Genomic DNA, 21,601 nt, shown 5'->3' with positions numbered 1-21,601 from the left:
ATATTGATACCAATTAACAATACAGTGACAAAATTTTATTTCAAATTAATGTGAATATAATGACAGTCAACATCCTAATGCATGAGAGCTATCAAACACATAATGACAATCAATAAAGAACCATGTTTAATTTTTTGTTTGTAATATATATCAACATTAAATATAATAGTATAAGAGTCTGAGAAAATACTGTAAATCAAGAAAAAAGACCTTCTGGAATAAAAGTATAAATACATGGGACTAAGCGAGTTATAAATTTCCTTCATCAATTTCTTGGGTTAGAACATTCTTAAATAGTGTTTATCAATAAAAATCCCTCCTTAAAAGTGCATTGTTATTCTAACTTAAAAATTAGGATAAATTATCAATAGATTTTAATAGTTGGACTTAATTCCTATCAACTCCTATTAAAAATAACCTCCAGTACAATCATCACTAGGAATATTTTTTTTGTGACATTTTTTTATGTATGTCGCTAAAAATTGACAATTAGTGATTTTTTTTTTTGATCACGGTTTTATAAATTGTCATAAAAACTTACAATTAGTAATTTTTTTTGTGACGAATTTTTCAAACTGTTGTTGAAAGTTAAAAATTAGTAACTTTTTTGTGATAATTTTTTAAACTATCGCTAAAACTTATAATTAGTAATATTTTGTGACAAAATTTTCAAACTATCTGTAAAAATTAACAATTAGTGATGTTTTTTAATAGTGCATAAAGAAAAATGTTATTAATTATCATAAAGTTTATTGAACAATAAATTCACTTAGTAAGATGTACACGTAAGTTCTCCTAAAAATTATACTATTCACTTTTTAAATCTAATAATTTGGCAATCAATTAGAAATCTAAGACATCTTTTTTTTCTCTCTCTTATTTTCTCTAATCATCAACCAACTGTCTTATTTGTACATCATTAAATCTAAAAAATAAACTTATATATCATTTTTCCTGTTGAAAACATTAGAAAAATGAAATTCCTTATACAATTGGAGAGGGGCTTTAGCTAGATTTGAAAATGAGTATATGATGGATAAGTCACGGTAATAATTGTTGAAAAATGTTAGAGGTCTTAAAATTTTTATCAAATGTCTCATATGGATGCGGGACCCACTCCATATGAGACATTTGATAAAATATCTAATAGAAATTTTGATATACCTAACATTTCTCATTATTATTTGGCTTCCTATATGTGTGTTAATTACAAGGTGTGGTCTATTGTATTATTACAGTGAGACAAATAAATGATAATTATATATTCGGAAAATCACTGTTCAATGGTGTCAGTAAAAAATTACTACAAATATATGATAAAGTTTATAATTTTAATTATTAATATTTATAATGTTTTTTTTTATTTGTAATTAGATTTTGTTGACATTGCTGTGGTGTAATTTTTCCAATTATATTTGGGGATCTTTGTCAATAGTTTAAATTAGTTAAAAAGTATTTAAAAAGTTAAATAAAAAACTAAAAAATTCTTTTGCAAAACTCTATTTCTTTTTGTACATTTTTTTCCTCATAAAAAATTAAAATATCATTACTAAATTCTTGGATAAATTACAAATACACCCCTTGAGGTTTACTTAAAATACGAATTACTCTATGTAGTTTGAAAAATTACAAATACCCCCCTGTCAGAATTTTTCAGTTAACAAAATTAATTGAAAAATTAAAATTTCTAACTGTTTGCTTATACAATATTAAAATTATCTGAATTATTAATTAAAATAAAATTTTAACATTATTAAAAATTATTAATTAACTTGATGATTTATTAATAAAAGAACCTATTTGTTAAAAAATAAAAAATCTTAAGGGGTATAATGTAATTTCTAAAATCATAATATAGCGATCCTGATTTTCCCTCCTTTGTTTATTGCATTCCGAACTCGGTTCCGTGGATGTGTTGTTGTCTTATTCTCATTCCCATCCTTCACTCTTATATTTTGAGTCTTGGGTTGTGCTGGGTAGGTTTGAAACAGGTTGGTTGTGTTTAGAAACATAGAGTTGATATCCAGATTTTGGCCTTCACGCTCGAGCGGGCCCTTTCGTTTGCTTCTCTGCTCGAGCAGGGATTTTGACGCTCGAGCGTGATTATCCAACCCTCAATACTTTTCTCTACAGGTCATCGGACGCTCGAGCATCCACTTTCGCGCTGGAGCAGGGACTTCATCTGCAGAACTTTTGGAAGTGTGTATTCGACGCTCGAGCGGCGCTTTTCACGCTCGAGCGTGAGTCTATGTCTGACGCTCGAGCGGGGCATTCCACGCTCAAGCGGACTGTGTATTATATCAGTCCGAGTTTTAGCTTTTTGGATTACTTTTTCGACCCACTCTCTCTCTCTCTAACTTTTCAAAACCCAAACTTGGGAGCTTCTCAAACTAGACTTCATCTTCTCTCTAGCGTTTCATCTAGTTTTAGTGATCTTCCACCCTTGTCCCTTTGTAAAAAGTGTAAAGCTTGGTGTGGGCTACATTTGGGATCCGAAAATCTTGGGGTTTGGAGCACCTTCGAATTTCTTCATCTTCTCCTTTGAGCTCCGAAATTTGAGGTAGGGATAACCTACTCTATTCTATGAGTTTTAACATAAATTTTGGTTATTTTGATTTGATGGTGTTGCTTAGTCATTTTGAGAAAGTTAGGGTTTGATTTGAGGTTTTAAGAAGGGTGGTTTTCAAATGTTAAAACCTATGTGTGTATGAGATATTGAAAAATGAAATTGTTGTTGTTGTTAAATCGATGAAATTGAGCCTTTGGGCTAATATTGAGAAAAAGGGAAAATGTCCTAATTATGTTGAATAATTAATTTGGAAAAATGTGAAAGTGAAGTGAAATTCATGAAATTGGAAAATTGTGGGAGTAAATGGTGTAGTTGGATGATTTAATTACTCACCTATGAAAATGTCGATATTTTATCTGTTGATAAATTTATTATCTATTTAGAGATAACTGCTTTGGGCTATCGGTGGAGGATAGTCTTGATTGTTGTAGACTTTGTATGATGATTAGGGAAAATTGAAACTAATCACATTGAATATGTCATTGAATATGGCGGTTGTAGTAATACAACAAATTTGTGTATTGATTGATCATGGTATATGATAAGTGTTTAAATACATCGTATATGTATATTGTGTGGGAGGAGATAGGGGATGTACTCCATGGTTTGGGAGGAGATAGGAGATGTACTCCATGGTTTGAGAGGAGATAGGGGATGGACTCCACTGATACAGCAAATCTGTGTATCACTTGAAGTATGGAAGTGTTTTAGTATGAGTTATATTCTCATGTGAATTGTGAAGTATGGAAGTGTTTTAATATGTGCTATAGTCTCATTGAATTGTTTGGCCAGGTTCTGAGCCATATTTATGAATCGAAACTGTATAAGTGAAGGAAGCTGAAATGAAAAATGGATGTACTTGATGTTGAATTGAAAAGTGTGTAAGTTGGTTTATAAGTGTCAACCATATATCAAATGCTATTGTTTAGTTATTTCTCATACTTGGTTTAGTATATCTCTACTGGGCATTGGCTGACCCTATATGGGATATTATTTTCAGGTTCAGGTGTTATGCCACCTCCAAGGACGTAGCTTGGGAGGTCCTGGGAGGTCCTGGGAGTTGAAGACTCTTTTATTTATTTTGTTATTTTTGGTGGTACATGTAAATTCAAGCCTAGGGCTTATTTTGTTGTAGAGAGTTAGAACTCTCATTTTGTTGTAACCAAGTGTTAACTTGAAAACTTGTAAGCCTACGGGGCATTTACTTTTGTTGTCAACATGTATTATTTTTGTAAAACTACTCTGATATATGAAAATATGTTTTATTCTTCTGTCTATGAATATCATAAATGGTTTTGAAGGCGTTACACACAAAGAATAATTTGTAATTTAAATAAATTTCAAGATATGTGTTTATAATTTATCCTAAATTCTTTAATTCTTTTCAACTCATATTTAAAATAAATAAATAAATAAAATTAACAAAATCACTAAAAAAACAACTTTCCAAACAATCCAGACATTACTCATAGAGGAGTGATGGAGACGAATTGTGATCCTCCCCTTGCGCTCCCTTCTTGCAGGGCCTTCGAGCCCACTTTTAGACTCAATTTTGATAATCCGAACGTTCATATTTGAAGATTTATTCAGTATATCATGCCTGTAAAAAATCAAGTTGATCGGATATCAGAAAGCATGTGCTCGGAGAAATCGAACTAAAAACTATTTTTTTTAAAGAATTTAATAAACAATTTTCTAAACACAGGTTTTCTGATATTCGATCAACTTGATTTTTTACAGGTATAATATACTGAATAAATCTTAAAATATGAACGATTCGGATTATCAAAATTGGACCTAAAAGTGAGCCCAAAAGCCCTGCAATGAGAGAGTGCAAGGAAAAAATCTTGACTCGTTAGAGACCCTCTCTAACCACCACCCCACTACCTTGAAACAAACCTTGAAACTTTGTGGTCCAGAAAACACGTGACATTCCCTAATAATTACTCTTGTTTTCTTGTTCTGTGGCCCAGGAACAAAGAAAATAATTAGTAAAACAAACCTTAAAACTTTGTCTAGAGACAACAAAGAACTCAAATGTTGAGAAAGATTTTGAGATAAAAACCTCCACCAACTTTCTATCAATTTTTTCTTTCTATAAGACTTACAAAAAAATCTAACGGTCCTGATTTAAATATATATATATATATATATATATATATATATATATATATATATATATAAAGATGCAGACAAGTGACTATGGATGCGGATAAAAATCACGACCCACCTGCAACCCCAAAAAATAGGAAAATTCTAACTCACACCCGACTCTAACAATTTTATGAAACCATCCAAATAAGTACGGGCGGCTAGGGTTATGTGGTCTTCACTAATTGGATAATCTTATGCCTAGCCGTACCAATGTTCATCCCATGAGCAAAGACTTGACCAATTTCTCAAAATTCAAAAAAGATGATCCAACATAACAAATTGTGGCATCTTCACCCAACTTCTTCCACTCCATGACCTTTCTCTTCATCTCTTTCCCTTTGTCTACACCCATCAACTCTCTAACCAAGCTCTCAACCTCCTCTCTCTTCACATCACTGTTAATCTCCATCCCTATACCCCACTGGTTGCAACAACACCAACAGTTCGTCATTTGCTCTGCGAAAAATGGCCAACACAACATAGGGACTCCACTGCAAATACTTTCAAGAGTTGAATTCCATCCAGAGTGTGTCAAAAACCCTCTAACTGATGGGTGACTCAGGACTTGTTCTTGAGGACACCAACTAGCCAGTAAACCCCTTTCTTCAGTCTCAGTCACAAACTCTGGTGGAAGAATCGCCGAGTCACCAACAACCAAATCAGGCCTAATGATCCATAAGAATGTTTGCTTGCTATTAGCAAGTCCCCAAGCAAACTCAATCAGCTGTTGGGGTGTCATGACAGTGACACTGCCAAAGTTGACATAAACAACAGAGTTAGGTTCTTTCGAGTCCAACCATGGAAGACACTCATGTTCTTCTTTCCATAGATTTGATCCAATAGATTCCAAGTAATTTTCTGGGATTTGTTTGAGGAGGAACTGAAGAGGACCAATGATGTATATTGGCGGATATATGGTTGATAGTGCATCAACAACATCATGCTCCAGGGCATCAAATGTATTTAGGCTAAGTTTGGCATGATTAAAAAAAGACAAAAAGTCAAAAAGTCACTATCCTATTTAAGTCACATCATCTTATTTAAGTCACATCACCTCTCTAACACATCACTTCAAACCCAACCCAAACCCAATCCATATTTCATAAAAAGTCAAAAAGTACACTTATTTAGTCTTCCCAAACTAGGCCTTAATATGATGGCTGAAGCTTTGTGAGCTCTCTCAACTTCACCCATTGCAAAATCAACCATAATATCATTGGGGTCAGTGGTTCTTATGAAGCTTGGGATGTCCTTCAAACGCATAGCATTCATGCCTGGTATCCAATCTATAATTGTATCTAAATGTCCATTTGTTAAATAAGTCTCATCTGTATTTCACAAAAGATTTAGTTAGTATCAAACATAGACTTAAAATTACATCTATAAGCTAGTTAAGTTTTTACAAATAGGTGTAGATCCTAGTGTGGATATCATGCTTAATAATGAGCATTTCATTTACGTGGCTCAGAGGCTTTAAGCCAACTTTTTTTTTCTTTTTGCATCTTTACTTAAGTAATGGTCAATTCTTATTTTTACTCTTTAGGTTGGTTTGAACTAAACTATCCTAAAAAACTAAAAATAATTTTTTAGAAAGGTACACTTAAAAAAAAAAAATTAATTTTATAATTTCTTCTTTTTTTTGTCTTTACTAAATTCAATTTTTTTTTAAAAAAAAAAATTGGTCTTTACGAAATTTAATTATTTGTTTTATTTTAAATATTTCTAATTCAAAAGGGTGGGTGGTGGTTGTGGCGGTGGTTGAGATATACTATCATATATGGTGACTTATTAAAATAGGCTATAAAAGGTGAATGAGACTTGAACCTAATATCTTTGATCTAACAAATATATATTTTAAAATTAAAATTAAAATTTATATTTTACAAATTTAAGAACACATTCATTCGCAGATTTATATCTTATATTAAGATCGCATTTACTAACTGACTGGTCGGGGTTGCACTATAAAAAAAAAAAGTTTCAGAAATCAAAATTTAGGGATAAAATTATTTTTTAGAGACTAAGGTCTCATTTAGAAACATGCTAATTTAATAACTTTTGATCTATTTGGCTAAATATGAGTTAAAAAAAATAGTATGTTTGGGATGAATTTTTAACTTTTTACGAAAAAATGTGCAAAAAGTAGAGAGAAAAGAGAATATTTGACTTTTTTGTTTGGGTTGTTGACTTTTTGGCTAGAAACTTTTTAACTTTTTGGCTAAAATGAAGGGTTCCCAAACGAGGCCTAAATATTTTTGTTACGAAAAGTGTAATTATTATATTTTTAGCAACGAAAATTGAACATTAGCGATGAATTATTATCATTTTGAGATCAAATTTTTTGTCTAAAAAAATAAATCATTTTGAGACCAAATTATTTTGTCTCTAAAAGTGTATTTATTAGTGATATTTTCAAAAGAATAAAGCTTTGGACCCCCAGTGGGAGTACTGGGGTCCCCTCCCATTGGTCCAAAAAAACAGTTTTTTTTTTTTTTTTTTTTTTTGAGTTTTCAGCCAACCCCAAGCCGACACGTGGCACTGGGGGTCTGTAGCATTGCTGATTTTCAAAATTTTGTTGCTAATAGCTTTAGTTTTTACTTTTTGGGATGACATTTAAATTGGTCTCTACATGTCTTTTGCAACAAAATTTTTACTTTTAGAGACTAAAAAATTTAGTCTCTAAAACTCTTATATATTGTAGTGTTGATAACTTTTTTTATTGAATTATTTTTTACTTTATTGAAATTTTTTATACAAAGTAAAAAACATTTAGTTTTTTATTTTTTATTTTTATTTTTTAAATTCTTCTACACAGGATAAATCTGAAACGAATTTTTTTTAACATAATTTAAAAAAAAAAATTCACTAAAAGAAAAACAAAAAAAAAATATATATATATATATATATAATTTTTTTAGTTAGATGCCAAACACCCCTCTAAGTGTAACTTTTTTTATCTCCAAATTTAATTTTAGACGGTGTAAACTCAAAAATTATTAGTCATTTTTGAAATATCAGGTGAGAAACCACAATACCGATTGAATCTTGTTTTATTTTTTAACTATTTGACAAATGTTAATCAAGATGTTTGACAGTAAAATTTTTACTACATAAATATAGAACACCATATAAATAATTTCACTTTATTTTTTGAAATTGTTGAATAGTTAATAGGAGTGTTTGGCAAGGACTATTTTATCCTATTTTAGGCTAAAATTCATCCAAAATAAAATTAAATAAAATAGACTAAAATAGTTAATAATAAAGTGAATATGAAGCTAATATTTTCATTATCAAAATAGCTTCTGTACAGTTATATTTATATACAACAATTGTAACTCTAGTAACTAGTTAACTAACCTAAGGTACAGTTATAACAACTTTCTAACTAACACACTAACTAACACATCACTATGTAATACATGCACCACTACCTCTAACTGATTTGTAACAGATTTGTATAGCTCTACTGTATAATTCTGCTGCAGAAAGGAGCTCAGCTCTGTGGCTTCAACTGCAGCTCTTCTTCTCTTCTTCTGCAGCTATAGGCTGAGCTTCTGTAGCTGCTGTAGCTGTTCTATCAGGCCCCCTCAAGCTGATGGGAGAGGGAAGAACCATAAGCTTGGACTGAAGATAAGTAAAGCGGGAAATAGACAAAGGTTTGGTGAAAATATCTGCCACCTGATCAGAAGTTGGAATATGACAAATGGAGAGTTGTTTAGCAGCGGCTCTTTCTCTAACATAGTGATAGTCCACCTCGATATGTTTAGTTCGGGCATGAAAAACAGGATTGGAAGACAGAGATATGGCAGATATATTATCACACCATAAAGTAGGAGAAGGAGAAGGAACATGCAAATCAGAGAGAAGCATTCCAAGCCAACTTAACTCAGCAGCAGTGTGAGCCAATGCTCTATATTCAGCTTCAGTGGATGATCTAGCCACAGTAGGCTGCTTTTTAGCAGACCAGGACACCAAATTTGGACCAAGAAAAACACAGAAGCCAGTAGTGGAACGTCTATCCAGTGAATTGCCAGCCCAATCAGAATCTGAAAAAGCATGTAGTGTAAGAGGTCCAGGACTAAATTGAAGACCATAGCCAAGAGTGCCTTTGAGATAGCGGAGAAGTCTTTTAACCATAACAAAATGGTGAACAAGGGGTTGGTGCATAAATTGACAAGCAAAGTTCACTGCAAAAGCAATATCTGGTCTGGTGATGGTGAGGTATTGAAGGCCTCCAACAATACTTCTGTAGAGAGAGGGGTTGGAACAAGGTAAATGATCATTAGGAGAAGAAGAAGGTTTAAGAGCCATGGGAGAAGAGTATGGCTTGCAGTCAGCCATATGAGCTTTCACAAGCAACTCAGAAGCATACTTATGCTGAGATAAGAAATAGCCCATAGCAGATGAGGACACAGAGATGCCAAGAAAGTAATTAAGCAACCCAAGCTCCTTCATAGCAAAAGCACCATGCATTTGATTAATCAAAGCAGTTATATAAGCAACATCACTACCAGTTAACAAGATATCATCAACATAAATGAGTAGAATGGTAATGGAGTCTGCTGTCTTCTTGACAAACAAGGATGAATCACAATGACTAGAGATAAAACCACAAGACAGTAAAAAGGAAGAGAAGGTAGAAAACCATGCCCGGGGAGCCTGTTTAAGACCATAAAGAGCTTTATGCAATTTGCAAACCAAATGAGGATGAGAAGCATCAATGAATCCTTGAGGTTGTTGCATATAGACTTCCTCCTCTAAAACACCATGCAAAAATGCATTAGATATATCAAGTTGCCTAATAGACCATTGAAAATGTAGAGCTAAGGACAGAAGAACTCTGACTGTAGGTTGCTTTGCAACAGGGCTAAAAGTCTCATGATAATCAATGCCCTCAGTTTGAAGAAACCCTTTGGCTACAAGTCTAGCCTTATACCGAGCAATGGAGCCATCTGAATTTCTTTTAAGTCTATAAACCCATTTGCAGCCAATAGCAATTTTGTCTGGAGGTAAAGGCACAAGAGACCAAGTGCCTTGTCTTTGCAAGGCTTGAAACTCATCTAACATAGCTGCTTGCCATTTAGGAGATGCAGAAGCAGCTTGAAAAGTATCAGGTTCAGTAGGAGAAGAAGAAGAAGTGAGAAGGCAGCCAGCATGGAGAGGTTGAGACTTAGACCTGGTGAGCATGGGATGAGTATTTGAAATAGAAGAAGGAAAAGGTAAATCAATGGAGATTGAAGAAATGGGAATTGATGGAACAAAACCAGAAACTGTAACTGGTGCAGGTCTAGAATCAGCAGGTCTAGAACTAGAAACTACAACTGCATCATGTGCAGAAACAGAACCAGAATCTGCAACTGGTGCAGGTCTAGAACCAGCAGATCTAGAACCAGAAACTATAACTGCATCAGGGACAGAAACAGAACCAGAACCTGCAACTTCAATTTGTTCAGAACTAGAAGAGGGAGACAAATGAGAACCAGACAGAACTGGAGTAGAGGAAATAGAATTTACAGCAGGGAGAGGTGAACCTGGATGAGGAGAACCAGAACAGGAATTTACTGAACCAGTGGCAGGCCAAAAGAAAGTGTGCAGCTGAGAAAGTGAAGGAGGAACAGACTGAGGAGGAGACATAGATTGAGACTGAAATGGAAAGGTACTCTCATCAAAAATAACATGTCTAGAAACAAAAATATGGCCAGTAGTAACATCAAGACATCTATACCCTTTGGTAGAGGGAACATAACCAATAAAGACACAAGGGATAGATCTAGGCTGAAGTTTGTGACTGGTGTAAGGTCTAAGCCAAGGAAAACACCTACAACCAAAAACTTTGAGAAAGGAGTAATTAGGTGAGTGATGAAACAAAGTTTGAAAAGGAGTAAGATTACTAAGTTTGGAAGTAGGAAGTCTGTTAATAAGAAATACTAAGGTGGCAAGAGCATCAAACCAATAGGTCAATGGAAGAGCAGATTGATGCATTAGGGCAATAGTAGTTTCAATTAAGTGCCTATGCTTCCTCTCAGCTACTCCATTCTGAGCAGGAGTATGAGGACAACTAAGTTGATGTTCAATGCCCTGATCTTTTAAAAATTGCTGAAATTTATTTGCTAAATTTTCCCCTCCATTATCACTTCTAAGGACTTGAAGCTTAGTGGTAAATTGGGTCTCAACAAAGGCCTTGAATTCAACAAACTTAGAAAATACCTCACTTTTGTAAGTCAGAGGAAATAGCCAAGTAAATTTACTGTAATCATCAATGAAAAGAACATAGTACTTAAAATGTGAAATAGATGCATTAAAGGGTCCCCATACATCAGAATGAATAAGAGCCAATGGTTGATTTACAGTGGAATTGGAAAGAAGAAATGGCAACCTATGACTCTTAGAAACACAGCAATGTGTGCACAGCTTATTATCATTAGAACTAGGTACATTAGTGGGTAACAAATTTTGGGATACAAGCACTTGCAGCTTATTACTAGAAGGATGACCTAATCTACTATGCCAAGTGCTCTTGCTGCAAGAAGAAGGTCTAGTGGAAGCTTTGAAGCAAGTTGTGGAAGAAGTTCCAGGAACAACAGATGAAGCTGAGAGAGAGTAAAGACCAGCTGTGTGATGACCTTTATGAAGAATTTGCTTGGAAAACTTGTCCTGTATAATGAAACAATCAGCATCAAAAGTAATGGTGCAGTTGTTATCTTTTATGAATTGATGAACTGACAAAAGATTGGTAGAAATGGAAGGAACATGAAGCAAATTATGAAGATAGAAAGAAGTACTTGGTGTAGGAAGCAAACCATTTCCAGTGTGATGAATTGGCAGAGTAGAACCATCGCCTATAGTTACATGATCAGAACCTTGATAAGGCTGAAATTGAGTGAAATTATTAAGATCATTGGTGAAATGAGTGGTGGCTCCAGAATCTAAGAACCAATTGGAACTAGGGACAGATGCAGCAGAGGTAGATTGATATTCTGGGATAGATGCAGCAGAGGCAGACTGAAACTGAAATGCTGGAGCAGCAGAAGTGGTGGAAGAAGAGGCAACAAATGCTTTAGACTGTGATCCTCTTCCTTGTGAAGAAGAGGAGTGAAAAGTTTGATCCATTCTGTGCCAGCAATCCATGGCTGAGTGGTTTGATTTGCCACATATTTGACAAATCAGTTGTGGATGATGCGAAAATGAAAATGAAGATGATCTGCCTTGTCCTCCACTGCCTTGTCCTCCACTGCCGTGTCCTCCACCTCGATAGATGTTACCTTGTCCTCCATCTCTGTACATATGTTTATAAAATCTGCCTGAATTTCCTGAATTATTACCTTTATATCCACCTCTGTTGTAACCTCTAGAACTTCCTCTAGAATAAGGTCTGGTAGCAGTATAAGCAAATGGAAGATCTGATGGGTGAGCTTGTTTAAGAAAGCCTTCAATATGAATGGATTCAGAACATAATAGGAAAGATAAGGCAGTAATGGAGATAGGTTCAGATCTGGTACGAATGGATGTTTTAAAAGCATTGTACTCATCAGGTAGTCCATTTAGAGTAAGTAAAACCAGATCTTCATCATGAATTGGTGAGCCAGCAAGACTTAATTGATCAGCAATAGTTTTGATTTGACAGAGATAGTCCTCCATTGTGGAATTCTTCTTGGTAAGATGATTGAGCTTAGTTTTCAATTGATGTACATGTGATCTAGACAATGAGGTGAATCTTGTAGCCAATGTAGTCCATACTTCATGACTAGTGATACAATGCAGAACAGATGTGTATATGGATGAAGATAGTGTAGCAGTAATACAACTAAGTAAATGTGCATCAACAGTAATCCATTCTGTGTAGTCTTGATTGACTACACCATTATGATTCTCATCCAGAATTGTGGAAGAAGGACATTTCTTTGATCCATCAACAAATCCAAGTAGATTTGTGGCTCGTAATATGTTTTGGAATTGACTTCTCTATATCAGATAATTTGTAGGCTCAAGTTTGATTGGAACAAACGAATTTAGATTGGAGATGAGCAGAGTGAGATTGGAAGGTAAAGAAGAACTGGTAGTTATACCTGATGAAGAAGCTGCCATTGCTGATTCTTGATGAAGATTCACCATTGATAGATTGAAGATGAAGTTTTTGATGCTCGCAAGAGCTAGAATGCTCTGATACCATAAAGTGAATATGAAGCTAATATTTTCATTATCAAAATAGCTTCTGTACAGTTATATTTATATACAACAATTGTAACTCTAGTAACTAATTAACTAACCTAAGGTACAGTTATAACAACTTTCTAACTAACACACTAACTAACACATCACTATGTAATACATGCACCACTACCTCTAACTGATTTGTAACAGATTTGTATAGCTCTACTGTATAATTCTGCTGCAGAAAGGAGCTCAGCTCTGTGGCTTCAACTGCAGCTCTTCTTCTCTTCTTCTGCAGCTATAGGCTGAGCTTCTGTAGCTGCTGTAGCTGTTCTATCAAATAAGACAAAGTAAGTGTTTGGGAAATGAATTTTTTTGTAAATTTTTTTAATTGTAGGATATTATTGGAGAATTTTTTTTTTTGTGTTTGAGAAGATAGTTAGATTTTTTATAGTTAGATGTGATATTTATGAGAGCAAAAGTGAAATGATTATGGGGTTTAATATGATATTTTGTTTCGATTCATTTTTTTTGATTTTGTAAAACATTTGTCTTGTAGTGAAAAAAAACAAAAAAAATCCAAAAATCAAGTTCTCAAACAAATATCACATCAAATTCATAATAATTTTATTTTTTTTCTAACAAACATCACATCTAACTATAAAAAAAATCTAACTATTTTCTGAATACAAAAATTTTAACCTGCTAAAATAGTCAAAAACTAAAATAACAACTTTCCAAGTACCCACAAAATATAAATGGATTAAAATCAAATAAAAACTACAATCCGTTTGGGAAGAGCTATTCCAGACTTTTTTTGGCTATTTTAGTCATAAAAGACAAAATAGACTATTTTAACCACAAAAAATAAAACATCATATCTAACTCATAATCATTACACTATTCTCTCATAAAAAAGTCAAAAAATTTTTTCCAAGCTAAACTTTTTAATCGAAACTAAAATAATTAAAAAAATCAAAAAGTCACTTCTCAAACGGAGGCTCAGCCACTATTAGTGATTTTAACAGTATCATCCACTAAAATTATTTGTACTGTTTAAACTGTAATACCTTTGAGTGGTGTAAGATTTTTTTCAATCGGGGGACGATTGATTATGGATTTGTATTGTTTAATTTAACTATAGATTCGTACTGTTTAGATAATGTAATACCTTTGAGTGGTGTAAGATCTTTTTCAATCAGTTGACGATATTGTACATAACCCATGAAGCCACAAGCACTTGTCGTCCAGAAAAGAACATCTGGGATTCCCAATTCTTGAGCAACTAACACAGTGAAGCTCATGATTCCATCAGAAACTATGCAACTCACTGGAGGCACTTTCGAGGAAGCCGAGTGGTTGATTTTAGCAATTAGGTCTCTGAAAGGAACTAGGCAGTTCTTTCTGGTGGAGTCACTGTAACGACCCAGAACCGTATACCATGATTACCAGTAATTAATTATGTGTTAGTATGATTTAATTGAAGATTATCTGTTGAACTTAGAAAATACCGGTTGAGATAAGAACTTTGGGACTGAAATTGATGACCGTAATGGGTTCAGAAAACGAAATTGAACACGCCTATGTGATACTGGGAATTTTTAGAACCATTTGGGAAAATAAATTGAGAACGGAATTTCGTCTGATTCGTTAGGCCATGTTTGGCTCAAAGTTTGGCACAATTCTAGTTTTTGTGTGATATATCTATACATAGATAAGGATGTTGACTCTTTGACTCAAAAAGAAGAAAAGAAAAATCTAGAAAGAGAGAGAGAGAGAAGAATTCGTGAGAAAAGGGAAAGAAGAAGAGAAAAGGGGTTAAGCTCAAATCTTCTCCAAACTAAGTGGTTAAGGTAAGATTTCTATGAAATTGATTGTTGATTCGTGGTATTTAGCATGTTGATCTCAAGATTATGGCATTATGGTATGAAGTTCATGGTCAAAATCATGGTTTCCTTGCATGTTTGTCATATTTGAGGGAGAACCTCCATGGATTTAAGAATGAAGCTTTTATGCTCAAGTTTATGATTTTCCATTTTACTCCAAGATTTGAACTTCTATTGTTCCATATGGGTTTTGATTTGAAGTTTTGATGTTGATTTAAGATGGGTTTTAAGTATTTTGGGTCTTAGATTTCATAAATGTGGGAAGTGATTTTGTAAAGATGAGAATGAAGCTTGGAAAAAGAACCAGAAATTCGGATTTTGCTCTGTACGCTCGAGCGGAGGGAAGCCCGCTCGAGCGGTGAAAACAGCCTCCCAGCAGTTTTGGGACTTTTTACAGTACGCTCGAGCGGCCAAAGTGGCGCTCGAGCGGGAAGGCCTTTTTCAAGAAAATTTTGGGGAAGTTGCAGACTTGATTTTAACATGTTAATTGCATCATTTATCATCTTATAAACATGAAATGAGTATGAATCAAAGTAAAGAAAGATTAGAATGAACATGAAATGAAGTAAAGGAAAGAATGAAGTGCATGAATTACAGGATTTAATGATAATGTGTATTGAGAAATGTGTTATAATGTTGATATTTGCAGGTCAAGATTTGAAGACCGTGCATTCGGTTTCGGAAACCCTCTGTGAGTAACATTTCTGTAAAGATATGTTAGTATGAACTATGTTTTAAATGTATTACGTTATGCTATGCTTTGAAATGAGAATGTTTTCCGTGAACGAATGTCCTGATTTGCGAATCTAGTATGGCATCCATAGATAGTTGGGTCATGGGGGCGGGAACATGCAGGCCCATGCGTCATGAGTCATGGGGAACGGCATGGAAGGACAAGCCCATGACTAGTTACGAGATCTCGTAGACTGTTGACTGATAGACTGTTATGAAAGGTTCTGTGGAGTATGCCATTACGTATGTTCTTATGATGACTGATGACTGATATATGTTTATGATTGATTTATTGTGAATTTATGAAAATGTCGGACTTCGTTCACTAACCTCTTTACTGTTATGTTACTTGCTGAGCTCTAGCTCATTGTTTGTATTTATGTATTATAGGTGAGCATTCTGGAAGTCAAGCCTAGGCGGAGTCCGAGCTGAGCCGCCGTTTTGAAGCCTACCCAATGTTTTGTGTGCTCCGAGCCGGGGCTAGGCCTGGAAGGCCGTTTTGTGAGCTTTGTCTTGTTGTATCTGTGGCGTGAGCCTATGTTTTGTACATGAATTTTGATTATATGTGATGTAATGTAGTGGGTAAATTAACATTTTTGGCATGTAATGTATGTTCATATAAATGCACAGCTCTTTGGACTATTAGTGGTTATTGTTTTCCCTTCCGCGAGCCCCTTTTATTTATGTTTTGTATAGCAAGGCCTGTGGTAATCTAGGATTACTGGCCGGTCTCGTTGCCAAACTTCTAGGGGCGAGTTTGGGGCGTAACAGTCACAGAGGGAGGGGACATCTTGGGTGGCGTTAGGGGCGTTGTCGGCGGGAGGGAGGCCATCGGGGATGGTTTCAAAGCGGAAGGAGGGGGTGCCGGCGAGGGAGTCGGGCCCCCGGGATTTGAGGAGGCGGCGGTGGTTGAATTCGGTGTTGATGAAGGTGATGTGGAACCCCTTGTGGTTGAGTAGCTTTGCTAGTTTTAGCATTGGGTTAATGTGGCCTTGTGCTGGGAAAGGAATACACACTGCATGAGGAGGGCTTGGCTTCTCTGTTGACCTTTGGGAACCCATCTCTCTCTCTCTCTCTCTCTTCTTGCATATGGTGCTTGTGGCTAGCTGTTTTTTTATAGCCAACTGGAGGATCCACATCACATCATTTTTAAATAATTATTTTATCATACATATCGATATCAACGATGAATAATGCTTGGGAGCATTAATTAGTGCTCACACTAATTAGGTGGTAGTGGGTCCCGCCATTAATGATGTGATGTTTTGGTTTTGAAGTTGTATTTTTTTTTTTTTTTACTTTTTTAATGCATTAGTATTATTAGTGGTGATGTTTTTAGTGGGATGAATCATTGTTGTATCAACGATACGATATATGCCATAATCTTATTCCATACCGACATATAAAAAGGGTGATACAACATCTAATAGTTGATAGATATGAATTTATTCAAGAGACGTGTAATTTTATAGAATTTGTTGATGGCATTCACTGTGTTTGATTTGAGTTTTTTAGATTAAGATTTTTAAAAATTAAATTTTTTAATTTTCGTATTTTTTTGTTTTTAGTGAATATTTTTAAAATTTTAAATATTTTTTTTACTTTTTTAGATGCACCTTACTTAGATGTGTCTAAAAAGTAAAAAAATTGTGAAAAAATATTTTAAAAAATTAAGAAATACATAAAAATATAAAAAATGTACTAAATTCTTGTATTTTTTTTTTATATTTTTGGTATTTAGTGAATTTTTAAAAGATTTTTTTTTACAATTTTTTTACTTTTTAGGTGTATTTATGTTAGGTGTGTCTAAAAAGTAAAAAAATTGCATAAAATATTTAAAAAATTTAGTAAAAACAAAAAAATACGGAAAATAAGAGTGTACAATTTTCTGAAAACTATTTTTAAAAAATGGGAACCAAGCAAAGTGATTAGTTTTTACAAATATCAGCCTGGAGACTTAGGCCTCGTTTGACAAGTGACTTTTTTAGTCAAAAAGTCACTAAAAAAATTAAAAAATCAACAACCCATACCAAAAAGTCAAAGATTCTCTTTTCTCTCTACTTTTTGCACATTCTTTTGTAAAAAGCCAAAAAGTCATTCTAAACATATTAGTTTTTTTTAACTCATATTTTAGCTAAATAGCTAAAAAATTACTAAATTAGCCTGTTCCCAAACGCGATCTTAGTAATCACAACAAAATCAATGTAATGACTACTCTTCATTGACAAATATATATCATTTAATTTAAGGAAAATTATGAAACAGTCATACAATTAAAAAATCATTACACATTCATGAAATAATTTATAATTTTAATAATTAATGTATAGAATTTATTATTTATTTATAATAAATTTTTTTAAAGGTTACACTGAAGTGGAATATCCCTTTTAATTTATGAAATGTTACATCATTGTAGAGGTATGCTTCAATTTATAAACTAGTTGTGTATGATACGTACGCATCTAATTTTAGCTCTCATCCCTTACTAGATTAAGGGGTTGTTTAGATTATCTTAAATAAGTACACTTTTTATTTTTTTAGATTAAAAAATTAAGGAAAAAAATATGGATGTTTGGGTTAATTTTTTGACTTTTTATGAAAAAATATGCATTAAAAAATTGTATAAATTAGTGTGTAAGGAAAAATTAGGATTGAAAATTGTGCAGCCGTAATTTTTGACTTTTAATGAATAGTGATAACTTTTTAATTTTTTAAGTAACTTTTTAATTTTTTGACTTTTTGATAATTTGCCAAACTTGACCTAATTAATGCCGATATCACATCACAAAGGTTGGAGATCTCCACAAAATATATATATATATATATATATTATTAAAAAATTTACATAATATTTATATGAATGTGACTTCTATGTGATATACGTTTCATATAGCGTAGAATTTTAATTTGGTTTGAGTTTTTTGCATTAAACTTTTTAAAAATTGAGTTTTTTAATTTTTGTGTTTCTTTGTTTTTAGTGAATATTTTTAAAATTTAAATATTTTTTTTAATTTTTTTATATGCACCTTACTTTGATATAAATAAAAACTAAAAAATTTGTGAAAAAATATTTTAAAAATTTAATTAATACATAAAAATATAAAAAATGTATGAAATTCTCGTATTTTTTTGTATTTTTGGTATTTAGTGAATTTTTAAAAGGTTTTTTCCAAATTTTTTTTACTTTTTAGGTATATTTATGTTAGGTATGTCAAAATTATAAAAAAATTGCTTAAAATATTAAAAAAAATCAGTAAAAACAAAAAAATACGAAAAATAAGAAAGTAAAATTTTTTGAAAAGTATTTTTGGAAAACTCTAACCAAGTAAAGTGATAATTTTTAAATTTTTTTTAATATATATCATTTATAAAAAAAAAAATCAATTATATTATATTTTTTTATTTTATTGTATTTGTTTTCGAAAAAATAGATGATTAGTATATTTTTGAAATTAAACGATTCATTTATTTGAAGACAAAAATGATAAAATAAAAAAAAAATTACAATTATCAGATCGATCTCATTTTTGTATGAGTGATTCATACAAAAAGCTTTATGAAATGAGTGATTTAAATTATCGAAATGAATCTATAGTAGACATCTCATCAAATTCTCTCAAATTCATATTTAAACCTAAAATAAACCAAACTCATTAATATTTATTACAGCTAAAAACAAAAAATTATCCATACAGTCTATTTATTCAACTTTTCTTAAAAAAAAAAGTGCAAAATTAAAAATGAAAACCATCATTGTGTTTTTTTAAAGATAGGAAAAAAAACATCATTGTTGTGTGCCGTCCTTTTGGAGTAATGACAAAAGCTAAATGGAAAAAATGCACTAACGCATCAGTTTAATAAAAAAATAAAGGGTAAATTATCAATCCTAAGATTTTTGGTCTAGGTTCAAACAACTTTTGGTCATTCTATTAAAATCCTCCAACTTTTTGGTAAATTTAATGTGGGCCTTAAACTTCTATTTTTTCTTATGTAAGTCCTTTAAATTTAAAAATTAAGCCAACTTAATCTAATTTATTAATATATGTTAGAAAAATTATGGTGTATTTTTGAATTTATTTGATTTTAAGATTTAAACTAAAAAATTATAAACCTGTTGTTAGACTTTAAAGAGTTATATTTTAATTTTAACTTTACATATCACACTCATGTAAATATTATGTAAAACTAGCAGTTAACTAATGCAATACACGTGTTTTTTTTTTTCAAAAAATATTTGATAGTACAATGTGTGTTATAAAAAAATAATTTTAATTTTAATTTTAATTTTAAATTAAAATTAAATTATGATTTTAATTATTTATTTTGATAATATTTTCGATATCATTTTATAAAATTATTACATGAATACTTATATATATTAATTTTAGTTAAATTATATGTGTATTTTAATAATTTTAGTTCTATCGTATTATAAAAGTGTAATTATCATATAATAATTTTGTATGATATATATTAAATTATAAAATATTAAAATAAATACTCATTTTGATATTAAAAGTAATAGTTAAATTAGAAGAAGAATTAGTAACATAAAATTAAAAGTAATTCTAACTATTTATTTATTTTTATATTCATTTGAAAAATAAAAATATGTAGATATAGAAATTATGTAAAATTTATTTAAAAAACTTAAATATGAATATGTTGTAATTGGATTATCATATAATGATTTTACATGATATATATATTAACTTATAAGAATATAAAATAAACACTCTTAATTAAATTAAAATATCAACGATATAAAAGAAATTAAACAACAACTAACCAAGAAAGAATCACATAACAACATCTAAACCCCAAAAAATAAAATAATAAAAACATTCAAATAATGGACACATCTCAATGTGTGACGTGATTAATTATCTTTAATAAGATGTTAAAATATTTTTTTTTAAAAAAACTTACTATTCAATAATTGAAAAAGCAATTCAAACAATAAATCCAAACTTCAGAGATTCATCGAGAGTATCATTGTTGTGCAAGTTTTTTCTTCTATGAGTTGTGATTATATAAAATAATGAAAGAAATGAAATACAAATTTACATATAGAATCATTGTAAAATTTAAAAGACAAATCCATAATTTAGAATAATATTGAATTGGTGTTCAGTATAGAATAATACACGGGAAAATAAGAAGAAAAAAAAATGTAATTTAGCATTAAAAAAAAATCTAATATACTTGAAATAATTAAGAAGAAAAACATGAAATGCAAAATTGGTATTGGATTTGTGAATTATCTTAATTTACCATAAAAAATACATGAAAAAGGAATATTTGTCAAATAAAGTCCATATAAAATATGTAAAATTAATATAATTTAAATTAGATTTAAATTTGTGTAGAACTCTATATGTAATTAATAAAATACATATCGACGTAATTCTCTTATAAAGAAATAAATCCTTATAATATGTCACTTAAATATTAAAAAGAAATCTTACTTTTAATATATATATATATATATATATATATGATATTTAATAATTTACTTGATATTTTTAGTATTTTTGTTAAACTGCCCCAGCCCAAAATCTGTCTATCAACTTTACCGTTCTGAGGCCCTGTTTGTTTTGGAGTATAGAAGTAGGGATGTGATTAGAATAGAGGTAAGACCCATTTAATATTGTATTTATTTGTAGATTTGGGAAAGAGATTGAGATGAAAGAGGGGATTAGATTGAGCCTTAGAAGGGAGACTGCGATGGAAAAGGTGGATGTGGTATTAGAAAAATAGTCTGCCAGACTATAAATGTTTTATTTTGTTTATTTATTTATTTATTTTTTACATGTTGAGTATTTTTTTTGAACATTAATGTTTAATTTTTTTGTATTTTTTGTTAAGTAAAAATCATAATTTTCTTCTTCTTTTTTTTTGGAAATTTTTAATTGTTTTTTAATTTTTTACATGTTGAGTATTTTTTTTAACATTAATATTTAATATTTTAATATTATTTTATTTATTTTATTATTTTATATAAAAATAATTTAACAATTCTTATACTAATAACTATCATCAAAATAAATATAATTTTACTCAATCTCTTTATTATCAATACCTTCACTATAAATCTCTTGCA

At 31.4% G+C, this 21,601-nt stretch overlaps 1 protein-coding gene across 1 annotated transcript; it reads right to left on the bottom strand.

Annotated features, from left to right (window-relative positions):
- Positions 1-4,613: 4,613 nt before the first annotated feature.
- Positions 4,614-14,288, bottom strand: LOC145822974 (7-deoxyloganetin glucosyltransferase-like). The gene is made up of 3 exons (XM_082921604.1): positions 14,049-14,288; positions 5,875-6,051; positions 4,614-5,689 (listed from the first exon to the last, which is right to left on the bottom strand). Exons 1-3 carry the CDS (start codon positions 14,179-14,181, stop codon positions 4,938-4,940), a joined length of 1,062 nt encoding a protein of 353 aa, XP_082777730.1. The 5' UTR covers positions 14,182-14,288; the 3' UTR covers positions 4,614-4,937.
- Positions 14,289-21,601: the final 7,313 nt, after the last annotated feature.

Source organism: Camellia sinensis, chromosome 3, assembly GCF_055761805.1.
Source record: "Camellia sinensis isolate YWXY chromosome 3, ASM5576180v1, whole genome shotgun sequence".
NCBI classification, from domain to species: domain Eukaryota; kingdom Viridiplantae; phylum Streptophyta; class Magnoliopsida; order Ericales; family Theaceae; genus Camellia; species Camellia sinensis.
The sequence above is the reverse complement of the archived record's forward strand: the minus strand, read 5'-3'. Positions and strand labels throughout refer to the sequence as shown.